Genomic DNA, 14,171 nt, shown 5'->3' on the forward strand with positions numbered 1-14,171 from the left:
TTTTGTACAAATTTCCCCTTGAAAGCTCCAAGCTGCATTGTTTACTGAAACGCTAAAGTTAGGTCCTGAGATAATGATTATATGATTTATTTTTTAAACAAAATAGAAAGGGACAGTTATTTGTATATATACTGTACACAACTGAATTGTAAAAAAACTACAAATAATTTCTGGTACTCTGTCTTACAATATCATATACTGTACTGTATATTAATATCATATACAGTATTGAACTTGGTTAGTAAATATTTCTGATTAAAGATAAAATAATTATGTATGGCTGTTCCAAAGTGCGAAATGCAAATTAAAAGGCACAAACACACAACAAAAAAATCAACATTAAGGAGAAAACAATGCAATGCAGTCAATAAGAATGTGGAAGGAAACAGAAGGCAACAAAAAGAGTAATTTATGCTCAGAGAATAGCACTCAGCATAAATTACTTGTGACTTTAGAGTTTCAATATACCCTGGATGTAAGAAGGTGTTCCACCTAAACAAAACATAAAACTAAATTCTGTTAAGACCCAGTAAAACAATGCGAAAAACAAAGAGTCACAGTCTGAAAATTAAAGCCCCTTTACAAAACTCAAAGTTCAAAACAGGAGTGGTTGCAAGAAGGTAAAACCTAAGTTATAATTACTGTGGCTTCCTGTCAGGGGCAGAAGGAAGGATGGGGGTGGGGAAGAGATCTAGCTTCAGTGGTTTTTTTGATGTTCCAGTTTTCATGGGTACTGAACTCAGGAGTGTGTGTCAAGCACCCAATTTTCTATTCCATTAAACCCCTTGGGAGGCTGTGTCTTCCTGACAACAGCAGCCAGCAAGATCCCATAATTTGCTGTACTTGTTACCCGTTCAATATTGACAACAATAATGCAAAGAGTGATATTTTTTTCAACTGAAATGTATAATGAAAGCTAGGGAATACCAAAAGCAAATAAATGAGCAAAAAGATCATCTTTGATAGTTTTTTATGTCTATTCTTTCTATTGCAGTTAAAATTATATTTTTGTGTAATTGTTGGACATTACTCATTATATCTTACTGTAACTGGATTTTGTGTTATGAAAAATAAAATGTTAGCTATTGTGAGGCTTGATAATTTTTGCTTTTGCCTTAAAAGTGTACAGTAAGCATGAATATAATGATTATGCAACTAACCCTTAACTAACAAAGAAGGAATTGCTGGGTTTTTAGGGTGAAATAATATTTCAGAAATGATGAGAAAAGACTGAATTGCTCTTCTAAAATTATACATTATAGGTAATGTTAGAAAATGCATTAATTGAAACCAGCAATGTATGATAGCCTTTGATAAGTTAAGATTGCAGAAAATGAAATACTGTACAATCCAGTTAAAATGTCTTTGTGTGGATATAAAGTAACTTGAAAATATACACTAGATCATGCATGAACATCTGAATATTAAAACTGAATATTATAATGAAATGGAAATGAAAAGGAAGCACAAAAAGGTCCATGTCCTTAGTAAATGGTAAATAATGTGAAACAACCCCATATTAAGTTTAAAAATATGAAACACCATAATGTAGCTAAGTTATCAGGAAGAAGCTGTCAGGATCTCCATAAAGACTCAAAATCAAAATGGTAATTCGTTTGTGGTGTATTAAACCTGTGATGAATACTATGGCTCCTAATCAAGAAATATCATAGAGTAAGACTGGTTTTCCACGTGCTTTAAGAAAAGCAGAGATACTGTACAGAAATAGTACAGAGAACACATGGAATATTTGGCATTTTTATGATTCAGGGAACAGCAATACTAAACCTGGCGGGTCTTAAACAGAGATAGAAACAGTCTATGCTCTTTTTTAATATAATTTGTTGTCAGGAAGACAACAAAACTTTACTGGTACACTTTACACACACAATATCCTTTTTTTATATAAACATGCAGTGAAGGACCCTAAGGCTACAGTGCAATCGACAGTAGTCCTTAAACCTCCGCTCTCACTGCCAAAAGAATACTGTAGAGGGTGGTATGAAATTCACTGATATCATATAAAATAGATTTTTAATCTTGCACAACATAATGGAACCCATTTAGAATATATTTTTGAAATCACCTCAGTAGTTCTCTTTCCATCCATACCTTGTAGTTTTTATTCCAAAGCAGCTTTGCACTAAAAAAAACTTAGAAATTTAATCTGATACTATTTATAGTATTTTACATAATATGAAAGTTAAAATATATATTTTTTATTTTATAAAACATTTGATATAACACATTTGTATCATTGTTTTACACAAAAAAACACAACATAATGTAAAGAGAGTGACATACTGTATACTCTGTCTTTGGAAGTTAATGACTTCATTTGTAGACCTTTTTAATTATGCAGTTTCTCATTACGGTGAACAATGACTCATTTATTTTCCACAGATACGCAAATAGTACAATTAACAAAATGTGCATGGAGGTGTATGTACAGTTTATTTTCTATATAAAGGAATGAAAAAGAAAAGAAATTTTAAAAGTCAAAATTCACTTTTACACTTGCTATACAGTATATGCATTTTTTGCAGTACAAAATTATAAAATAAGGACCATTTTTGTTAGAGCTACATAACCGAACACCAATTTTTTGTCACCCACTTGCGCTGCATTACAACAGCAAGTTGTCATTCTTATAAAGAGCAGTCTGCAGTTTAATCAATAATTTTAAAAGGTCTACTTGTAAGAAATACTGTGTATGATATTTGTTCATTGATCATTGTTTATTTAAATTATTCTTTAAATAAAAAAGAGCAATTATTGCACTTTATGAACATTGCTGAAATATAGACTATTATTATTACTCACATGTATGAATGTTCCTCTTTTGCAGCCAAATATGTGCAAATTTCATGTCATTATGACATTAACATTTTTCACATCAAAATTTTAAGAATTTATTCATTCCAATATTACTTAGGGGCATCCTTTAAATACTTGTGGTTGTACTTTTTTCCTTAAATGTTTTATGAATCTGAAAACACAAACAATATATTGTTTCTCTTCTGTTGAAACATGCAGAATGTGAATTCATTATATATATTTTTTGCACTGGGCTAATGGAATTGCTTGTCTTGCTCATCAAACTCCTGCCTGGTGAAGCTGAGCAAAACAACAAAAAGAGACTCGTTACAAAGCTGCACTTCAGTGGATTATACTTTGAATCCATCCTGCTACAGTGCCAATATTGCTTTGCAGTTCCTTATATCCATTCAATCAGTTGCTTTGCTACTTGTCAGTCTCTTTGGAGTCACACATCTGCTGCGTATTTGAGCTCTTCCTGCTTCACATTCACTTTTCTTTGTGTTGCTGTTTAATTACAAATGTTCTGCTTAAAAGGAACTCACAGTTACAATCTCCCCCCTACAGGGAAGCAAAACATTCTGTACAGAAAGGTTCTTTTACAGAAACATTGTACTGAGATGGAAGAAGGGTGTTATTAGTTCCAGTGCTCAAATGATTTGTCATACTGAAATAAAAAACACATTACAATTATAACTTAATGACACATATATTGAAAATATGCCATGTGAAACTACAATACACATACAGCACTGCTATTTCAGATGACAGGGAAGTGACAGAGAATATAATGTAACTGTACACAGTAACCTTTTTCTCCCAGCAACTAACAACTCCCTTTTAAATCTCTCACAAATATCAACTATCTTTAAATAACTTGGTTGGTATTTAAATACATAATTGAATGAAATAAAATTGACTTTTTTTTTTAGAATGTCTGCACACTGAACCCTCAGCTCTCTATGCCCCTATTGACCGTAAGCACTTCCTTTTTTTCAAAAAAACGTCCCAGATTGCAACCCCAGGCATTTCTCAAAAAGAGTAGTCCTGGCCAAATTTCCCCCTCTCCTTTATCAATCAGGTCTCCTAATAATCCCCATCTATGAACTGTCTTCATTTCTCTGTTCTCCTCCATGATGATAGCTGATGTGTGGTGAGAATACTGGTGCACTTTGGCCGCTGTCACATCATCCAGGTGGGGGCTACAGTAGTTGTAGTTGAGGGGAGTCCCCATTACCCGTAAAGCACTTTGAGTGGACTGTTTGGAAAAGTAGAGTGTAAGGTATAATTATTATTAGTGCCAGATACAGATCAGAACTACACACTGGCCCTCAATAGGTTTTGACAGAGCACTCTGAATGGCTTTTCTAAAATATAACACTGCTTAAATATTTGTACTCCTCACATTAGGGCACAACGGTTCATCTTCATTAGCATGTTTAAGGTGGAGAATAGAGCACCACCTCTATAATGCGAGACATGTCTGCTGTAATGGGATACTCTCTTTCTGATATGCAAGCCCATTAAATATGCCAAGGAAGAAAAAAAAATGAGCACAAAAAGTCATCTGACCTCCCAGTGCAAGCCGAAAACTTCAAAACAAGTTCTATTAAGTTAGAAATCTTAACCGCATTTGAAGCTTTATGTCTGAGCAAGATTACATTTTTCACCATTCTTCTCCTATCATAACCCTCCCTTGTAGAGATATCAATGTGTATTCACTGCCCACCAAATGCTATGAGCTTTTAAATGAGCCACATCACAGCAAAATCTTTTATTTTGTTATTAATAATTAATTCCATATATATATATATCTTATCAGAATGAAATTAGCCAGTCACAACACAAATGTGAGCTGTGATTAATTTCAATAAAGGACATGTTCAAACAAGATACAGTGCCTTGCGAAAGTATTCGGCCCCCTTGAACTTTTCAACCTTTTGCCACATTTCAGGCTTCAAACATAAAGATATAAATGTTTTATTTTATGTGAAGAATCACCAACAAGTGGGACACAATTGTGAAGTGGAACGAAATCTATTGGATTTTTGAAACTTTTTTAACTAATAAAAAAATGAAAAGTGGGGCGTGCAAAATTATTCGGCCCCTTTACTTTCAGTGCAGCAAACTCACTCCAGAAGTTCAGCGAGGATCTCTGAATGATCCAATGTTGTCCTAAATGACTGATGGTGATAAATAGAATCCACCTGTGTGTAATCAAGTCTCTGTATAAATGCACCTGCTCTGTGATAGTCTCAAGGTTCTGTTGAAAGCGCAGAGAGCATCATGAAGACCAAGGAACACACCAGGCAGGTCCGTAATACTGTTGTGGAGAAGTTTAAAGCCGGATTTGGATACAAAAAGATTTCCCAAGCTTCAAACATCCCAAGGAGCACTGTGCAAGCGATCATCTTGAAATGGAAGGAGTATCAGACCACTGCAAATCTACCAAGACCTGGCCGTCCCTCTAAACTTTCAGCTCAGACAAGGAGAAGACTGATCAGAGATGCAGCCAAGAGGCCCATGATCACTCTGGATGAACTGCAGAGAACTACAGCTGAGGTGGGAGAGTCTGTCCATAGGACAACAATCAGTCTTACACTGCACAAATCTGGCCTTTATGGAAGAGTGGCAAGAAGAAAGCCATTTCTCAAAGATATCCATAAAAAGTCTCGTCTAAAGTTTGCCACAAGCCACCTGGGAGACACCCCAAACATGTGGAAGAAGGTGCTCTGGTCAGATGAAACCAAAATCGAACTTTTTGGCCACAATGCAAAACGATATGTTTGGCGTAAAAGCAACACAGCTCATCACCCTCAACACACCATCCCCACTGTCAAACATGGTGGTGGCAGCATCATGGTTTGGGCCTGCTTTTCTTCAGCAGGGACAGGGAAGATGGTTAAAATTGAGGGGAAGATGGATGCAGCCAAATACAGGACCATTCTGGATGAAAACCTGTTGGAGTCTGCAAAAGACCTGAAACTGGGACGGAGATTTATCTTCCAACAAGACAATGATCCCAAACATACAGCAAAATCTACAAAGGAATGGTTCACAAATAAACGTATCCAGGTGTTTGAATGGCCAAGTCAAAGTCCAGACCTGAATCCAATCGAGAACTGTGGAAAGAGCTGAAAACTGCTGTTCACAAACGCTCTCCATCCAACCTCACTGAGCTCGAGCTGTTTTGCAAGGAAGAATGGGCAAGAATTTCAGTCTCTCGATGTGCAAAACTGATAGAGACATACCCCAAGCGACTTGCAGCTGTAATCGCAGCAAAAGGTGGCTCTACAAAGTATAAACGCAAGGGGGCCGAATAATTTTGCACGCCCCACTTTTCATTTTTTTATTAGTTAAAAAAGTTTCAAAAATCAAATAGATTTCGTTCCACTTCACAATTGTGTCCCACTTGTTGGTGATTCTTCACATAAAATAAAAAAATTATATCTTTATGTTTGAAGCCTGAAATGTGGCAAAAGGTTGAAAAGTTCAAGGGGGCCGAATACTTTCGCAAGGCACTGTATATCTGCAAAAGTTGTACAAAGCACAGCAGGTATTAATCTGATTGATCAAAGATGACACTGAACCCTTTGGGCAATTAATAATCTGTTCCTTACAGATTAAATACAATCTAAATCACATGAACACAAACATGTTATGATCTTATAATCTGCTGTGGTTTTCTATGTAAATTTATCACAAGCTACATTGACTGAACCTAAACTAATACAATTTTTTATTTTTCTCTGGGACCATCCCAAACAACTGCATGTAATACTGCAGCATAGGGAAGAAAAAAATATACAAAACATCATCTCTATATTTTTATTTGCCTAATCGACAAAACTCTATGTACTATTCAGCATTAGTGGTAAATTTAGCATTCCATAATTCTGTAACCCAAAACAAATGTGTGGGTTTAACTAAAAAAAAACATAAATCAGTATACCAATGATTGGGCTTTTATTGGTACAACAGCGGATTGGGTTGTTGAAATTAAATATTAAAAGAAGCTTGAGGGAAAAAGAACATCCATGGCACCACGAGTCAGACAAATGTAAGCTTTATCCACCGACCACAGTTATTTAAACAACATCTCGTATTTTCTAAGGCCATTTGGTGATGTCACATTTTTATTTTTATTTCCTTTATATCACATGAGTCTACAGTATGGAAATACAAAAAGAACACTAACAGATACAGTAGTGACACCCTTGTGATCACCTCATGTTTGCACTGCTAACATCACAATCAATCATATTTTATTTAGTGATGAGTAAAAAGTATTTCATATTTGTGAAATGTATTTAAAATAATAATTCTATCTTCTTCTTTATCTTATACTTTTTTAAACTAATACTTGAATTTACACTTTGCTTACAAGTCTCTTAATCATTTTCAGCTGCTCACAAAATGCAGTGGTCAGCATGTTATGGTTAACTTGAAGCTTTAAGCCATGTTAGGGCTGAGAACTAAGAGAGCTGAAGACAACTAACAAGTTCAAATTAATAAAATTATTAGTTCATTAAAGGGTTTATTAAACTTTGAGATCCACTGAAACAGAAACTAGTGATGCTCTGGGGTCATGAGAACCAAGGCTGTTTTCAATCACAAATTATGCAACAATTAAATGCATTACAGGCATAACCCCAAATTCTGTTTTAAATGATCTCCATGCAAAGGTTCTTGCACTTTCTAAGCAAACACATCAGTTACATCAGCATCCTGAAAGATTTACATAACCGACTGGAGCCTCATAAGATACGCCGTAAACAACACTGTAAATGTTTTACAAAAATGTCTAATACAGTATGTTATTTTGTAACAGTTTGGATAAGATGAGTGATGAACTATCTGGGTACAGCAACACTGGGGTGAGCACAAGTATTCAATGTAGGCTAGTCCCCAAAACTTCTGAGATAACTTCTCAGTTATACATGTTGGGAAGAAGAATAGAAAATAAGATTTCAAAACTAACATAGAAAATGTCAGTTTTCAGGACACATTTTTAAACTCACAAAGCAACCTCTCAAGCATTTTTAACTTTTTATACATTTTCCACTAACCTCTGTAAAATATATTTGTATAAAACAATACAACTGTACATGGACTATATATATAAATCAAACTTTATAAGAAAATAATATCAATATTTAGTTTTATATAAGACTTAGTACCAGAAGCACAATTCTACATTTGACACAACATTACAAAAATAACCACTCTCAAATGACGAGATGATTTTTGGAGGATTGAGAACACCTATGTGTCATCTCCACATAAAACATTAAATAGCTCAAAGACATCCCATTCATTCCGATCAAAAATTGCCTAGGAATAGGGAAAACATTACTAAAGCTAAAAGCAACACTGAAAATGTTCCAATAACACTTCAATGTAAAATATCATATTCAACCATTATTACCAACAGTTACACAGTACAAACTGAAACAGTTATTGTCAAATTTAACAAAAAAAAGTAAGCTTCCTTCCTTCTCTTTAGACCTTTGCAGAGTGGTTTCATCACACATTACAATTTCACTTTATTTTGTTAGTGCAAAATGAATAAAAAAGTGTATCAAAAAATAAAGCTGACCTGCAGCATTTAACTAGTAAACTTTAAATACCCTAACTTTTTCATCACAGACCAACATACATCTTCAATTATTTTAATGTCCTTTCTGGGCATTTTCTGCCTCCAAGTATTTATGTTTGTAGGTGATATATCCCCCTCATAAAGAAGACTAAACATGTTTGTCTGGGTAGCAAACAAGAGCTGGTTTATAGCTGCAGGAGTCACAGGTATACCTAGGAAGGTATGCACCTTTTCGGCTGTTTCTTGCGGATAGTGAACAATATCCTCAAATTTCACCAACAAGTAATTTACTGGGAGTAAATTGTTGTTAATTCTTTGTGCTGCAGATGTATGAGCAAGCCACAAATGTGCTAGAAGCAAAACTGGATTGCTTTCAGAGTGTGACAGCAGTCTGTGAAGAGTCTTGAACTCCGGAGTACACCCTAAACTAGGGTGGCAGCTGTCTCCGTTATTGTCCCCTTTAAAGATCATTGATAAGTGCTGCGGGATGTTTTTCAAAGTGTAGAGATTGGGTTTGCTGTTATATAGCATTAGGTAAATCCAAGCACGTGGATCCCTTACAACATATAAAGCCCTCAAAGAGGGGCCAATAACTTCTTGGATGAAAGGAAGCTTTAAAGCCCAGCTCCCACTTCTTAGGCTAAGAACCACACGTGCATTTTGATACAAACCAATGTGTCTTCGCAATTCCTTAATGTATTCAGCATCCCTGTCCAGGCTTCCTTTTGCTCTACCTTTCTGTTCAGTCAAAGGCTCTTTTCTCTTGATTCTTTTTTTCTTATCTTTGAGAGCACTGCCTCTCTGAGTCAGCTTGCCTCTGCTCATTTCATGCAATTGAATGTTCTGCAAGTGTATTTTAGGATTATGCACTAGGGAATGAAACCAGCCCTGTATTATTTTAAAACGTCCATTTAGGGCATCAGACCTTGACCACTCACATACATCCACAAATGAGTCAAATTCAAAGTCTGTCTCAGGCAAGTCTAGGTGCTCAGTAGGAATCCGAAGGTAAATAAAATCGGAGTTGTTGTAAAAAAGGTGCTTTAAAATTTCTGCTCCTGAACCGGGAAGAGTTGTGATTACAACCGTCGGTAATAAGAAGGGGTGCTGTTTGGAAAGTTTTGTTTCCACATTTGCATCAGGGTCTGTGATAATACCACTCCATTTCACACCACAAAGGAGTTGGTCACAACTGTTGGAGACAAACAGCAGCTCAATTATCCAAAGGAGGAGGACTGTTATGAGAGCATAGCGCATAATTTTGCTGAAGCAAATGTAAAACTTCCTTTGCAAAGTCAAAAATCCTATGGCAACACACAGCGTCACTCCTGCTATCAAGTTAACCACAAACCCAAAATCAAGTAAAGTGCTGTCTGTTGTGCTTGGATTGAGCACAGGTTGTGTTCCTAAACCAAATCTTGTAACCTGCTGTCTGTCTTCCACTTTGGCATAACCACCAAAGCCCAGGTAACTTAACCGTGCGCCTAGATCCCTGTACTGTGTCACAATGGACACAATTTTCTCAGTGTTGTTGATGGTTACTCCAAGCTTTAGTCCATTTTTGCTGTTATCAAGAAACCTGCAATTAGTAAGCTTAACATAGGGTCCGTGGAGTACATAGACCATTCTTGAGACTGTGCTTTTCATTTGAAACGTCACATTCACAAATTGTGTCCACCGTTTCTTAAATTCTGCAGCCTGTTCTGCTTCTTGAATGTTAGGAACAGGGCTGCTGCCCTGATGATCAAACCAAAACATTTTATAATGAGCATCCCAGACATCCATCAGTGCACCACTGTATCTTTCCATGAACCTGTAAGGGACATATTTAAAATCAATGTCAAGATTGTGGAAAAAGGCACTAATCAGGTTAATAGGGGAATTCTCCTCTTTCTCAACGTGGTCTACTACAAGGAGCGTCTGGGAATTGAGAAGAACCAGGGCACGGTAGACACTTTTTAATTTCATTGCAGGGGAATATGCAGGTCCTGCTTCACCAGCAATGAACATCATGTCTTTGTGATAGGAAGCTGTGATGACCTCCCCAGCTGTGTCTCCAACCTTGTCATCTGTCCAGCGGAGCCACTTAGCACATTCCCCCATCTGGCCCTCCCAGGGCTCATTGCATTGGCTAGTGGGAGAAGGTGCAAAAACCAAAACATTGTTTAAGTAGCTGTATTTTGGCCCATAAAGGGCCTCAGACACAAATACTTGCCCATTCGGCGCAAAGGTAAAGGAATTTTGATCTGGGTGCTCATGTCCGGGGTTAAAATTGTTCCAGTCATCAATCCAGGAGTATGGTTTCATATGAACAATGTCATAGACTGCGCGACCACCTAGCTTGCCAGATTTGAAGGAGACAAATGTATTACCCTGACTGTTGGGCAGAGCAGCTCCGTATGTTACAACACCCCAGTTCGAGAAAATATGCATTCTAGGACTCCCAGATCCATGAGGAGGCTGCGAATTTAAATGGGCATTGTACCAGATGTACTCTGTGTGAAGAGTGGTCCACCTCTGAGCTGTAGATTGTCCCATAGGGCTGTCTTTGGGTCTGTGCTTTCTGATCTGTTGTGCCAACCAGTTTCCTGTGCCATTTTTAAGAACAAAAGTGTCCAAAAATACAAGCTGGCTTTCAGGCCCATAGAACCAATTGTAATTTGAGTCTGCTATCCCCACAGTCCTCTGAAAGCCAGGCAAAAGAGTGGCATAATAAAACCAGACATGTTCTTTAAGCCAGTTGTTTTGTGTGTTGTCAATATTAAAGTGGCGCAGTGCAAGGAACACATACTGTGTGACTGATTTAGCAGTGTAGCTACCATAGGCCACCCCTTCATCTAACGATCCATCCACAATGTGATTTAAAAGAAACATAGTTTTTTCCATGTAATTGACAGCAACCTGTTTCCACATCATTGTTTCTTGATTATTGTGCATTCCTGCTACTATGGCACCTATAAGTATTGCTAAAATATTAGTAGTTTGATGATTCTGCAAAAACTGTTTCCCCCAGGCTCTGTACTTAGACACTTCATACAACTCCTCTGTCACGGAGAGGATTTTCTTTAAAAACTTCTCTCTCCTAGAAGAGTCCAGATTAGCATAAATGAAGTCAAAGGCAGTTGCAAATCCAGTTAAAGAGTGAGCCATAGGTACCTCATCATTGGGCGCACTTGTAACCATCCAATTTGGATATTCTGCCATTCTGTCCATGAACTTCACAAGAAACTGAAACGCAGCTGTGTCATCGGGGCATATAAGGCAGTACAATGCAAGAGGAGGCAGATTGTTTCCATATATCTCATTCCACTTCGCGCTGAACTCCTCGTGTTTCACTGGAGGCAGATACAGCTGAGAATTTGAAAGCATGGTTATTACTGCAGTCCGGATAACTTTAAAAATGTGACTATGAGTAGTCGTAGACTTTTGTCTCAAGGAGCTTATATCCCCGGGGTCGAAATATAAATTAGGGTGTAGGTTTGGAGCAACGTGTGTCCACTGTTCAATGGTATTATAATCTATTAGTTTCTTTTGTTCCGCCTGCTCCAGATCGTCATTAAAAATCTCTTTGTCAGAAGAATTAAAAACGCCTGAGAAGGCAGTCCCCAGAGCCAAAAATGATAACAAAACCACCGACCGCCCCATGAACCTCAGAGCCATGATTCAAGAAACAGATGCTTTTTTCCCCTCCTGTCTCAAATGATACGCTGCCAACTATATGTCACTTAGCAACCTCTTTTGCGAATAAGATTTCTGTACCATCCAGTTTCATGGTAAAAGTTTACATGCCTAAAATGTAGATTACATATCTTTATTTTGTGTTGTAACGGCATTGACATTTAAAATACACTATCCAAACCGATGGTAATTTCCGTTATTTTTCATAAACTGTTCTGGATAATATACAGTACGAACATCTTTGAAGTGATGTGCTTATAGGGTGTCTCTTTGCTATAGAAATGTTTGTTCTGTTTTAGCAAAACACGCACGGCATTACACTGCTAAGGTTAAATGTAATTATTAAGCCGAATAAGCCGAAATTAGTCAGTTAAAACAGTATACTGTACTCTAAAAAGCAATAAACGAACACGACATCACATTAAGCAATGTTCTGAGACTTACGTCTGATAAAGCTTCAAAAACGTTGATTACTTCATCTGTTAGGACTTCAGTACAAAATGTTTATGCCCAGAGTTGGTTAAAAAATAGCGTTTAAAATTGTAATACAGAATAAAGACGAAAAAATACACAATTCCAAGGACTTCCGTTTATACTAGGAAACAAGAAAATTCAGTTCCATTATGTAGATTTAGAAGTTTATGAAACCATTTCCAGTCTTCTTGATGTTGCTCAAAAACGAGGAAATCTACTTGCATCTCTCCGTGCTAACTGAAAAAAACTATTGATCTCTTCTGTCCAAAACATTTCCTTGTGGACAAATATAAGCCTGTGTCCAATCCAATCTGCGCGATCCGAAGGCTTTCTCCTGAGCTGAAGCAGACACCGAAAAAAATAGAACATCCCCACAGCTCATATCTCCCTCCGTTTGCATATTTTAGATTCCACACAAGTAGGATTTTGCAGGCTCGTTTCATCCCACTTTTCCCCAACTTTCTTTTACTTCCGTTCAAAAAAAAAAGAAACTTGAAAGGAAGTTCTTCTTGCCAGTTTCAACAAATTATCCAACGTCCATACAGGCAGAGCTCTTTTAGCTGAATTGCAAGAACATTTTTTTTAAAAAGGCTGTTTAACGAAATATTAGTTAATACCGAGAGTACATATATATATAGTATCACTATTGTTATGCATGGAAAATCTATGCATTAAGAAATTAAGGGTAGATTTTTTTTCATGTGTCCAAGAAAATGACTTTTTATTCTGTGAAAAATACGTCTTTTCCTGGATCTTTAGAGGGCGCTGTAACTTTAAAAAGAGCACAATGGTTTTGACTTCAAACAGCAATAGCTATGTGCTGTTAAATGTCTTTTCCGATGAGTACTGTATGCTGAACCATAACATTTTCGAAATTTTAATAACATTATGATCATGTTTTGAGTAATTGAAAGATGTGTTGTTCTGTTTTTTTTTCCAATAGAAGTCAGAGCAATTCTTAACAATACTTATAAATAAATAAAAAACATTTATTCAATACCACTGTGAAATATGGAGAGACATCTGTAGAAAAGATTGTTACAATGTTTAAATAATTGTTTAATGGTATTAACTGTGTTGTACGGTATTTGTTTACATAGAGTGTTTTAAAAAAGCTACATTAAAATATTACAAACATTCTAAGTTCTCCAGAAAGAAACTATATCAGGGCGGAATTTAAACTTGTCTTCCATAATGTTTCTAACAGTTCCCCCTTTTAATATCCAATCCTATAGTTTGTACAAAATCACAATGTTATGAATAACTTAATAAAATATAAATCCTTCGTTTAACTTTTTATTAATTTAAAATGATTACAATCTCACTTTTGCATTGCATTTTCTCTTTATGAAAGGCATAACTTGCCCCTTGGGAAAATAAGGCTCTTAATGTCTAATGGCACTGGTGTCTCCATCCAGGGTGTATTCTGCCTTGTGCCTGTTGCTTTCTGGGATAGCCTCTGGCTGCCTTGTGACACTGTATTGGATAAAGTGATTAGAAAACAGATAGATGTCTAATTGCACTTATTAATTGCATTTGGTCATTTTAACTTTTTGTGTGGTTTATCCAGTAAGGGGTGACATGGTAGTACTGTATGTCAGTT

The 14,171-nt window shown here is 36.4% G+C and overlaps 1 protein-coding gene across 2 annotated transcripts; it reads right to left on the reverse strand.

Annotated features, from left to right (window-relative positions):
- Positions 1–6,340: 6,340 nt before the first annotated feature.
- On the reverse strand, positions 6,341–13,257 carry LOC102695994 (dermatan sulfate epimerase like). Of its 2 annotated transcripts, XM_069191011.1 has the most exons (2): positions 12,539–13,255; positions 6,342–11,767 (listed from the first exon to the last, which is right to left on the reverse strand). In XM_069191011.1, the coding sequence occupies exon 2, from the start codon at positions 11,627–11,629 to the stop codon at positions 8,426–8,428; it is 3,204 nt and encodes a 1,067-aa protein (XP_069047112.1). In that variant the 5' UTR covers positions 11,630–11,767; positions 12,539–13,255; the 3' UTR covers positions 6,342–8,425. The 2 variants fall into 2 exon arrangements, with proteins under 2 accessions (XP_006634565.1, XP_069047112.1); XM_006634502.3 differs by having other exon boundaries at positions 6,341–13,257.
- Between the last annotated feature and the right edge of the window lie 914 nt (positions 13,258–14,171).

The sequence above is a fragment of the Lepisosteus oculatus genome, chromosome 6, assembly GCF_040954835.1.
Source record: "Lepisosteus oculatus isolate fLepOcu1 chromosome 6, fLepOcu1.hap2, whole genome shotgun sequence".
NCBI lineage: Eukaryota > Metazoa > Chordata > Actinopteri > Semionotiformes > Lepisosteidae > Lepisosteus > Lepisosteus oculatus.

Excerpts from the sequence above, each read along its gene's own strand:
- LOC102695994 (XM_006634502.3), bottom strand. The coding sequence starts at position 12,076 with ATGGCTCTGAGGTTCATGGGGCGGTCGGTGGTTTTGTTATCATTTTTG.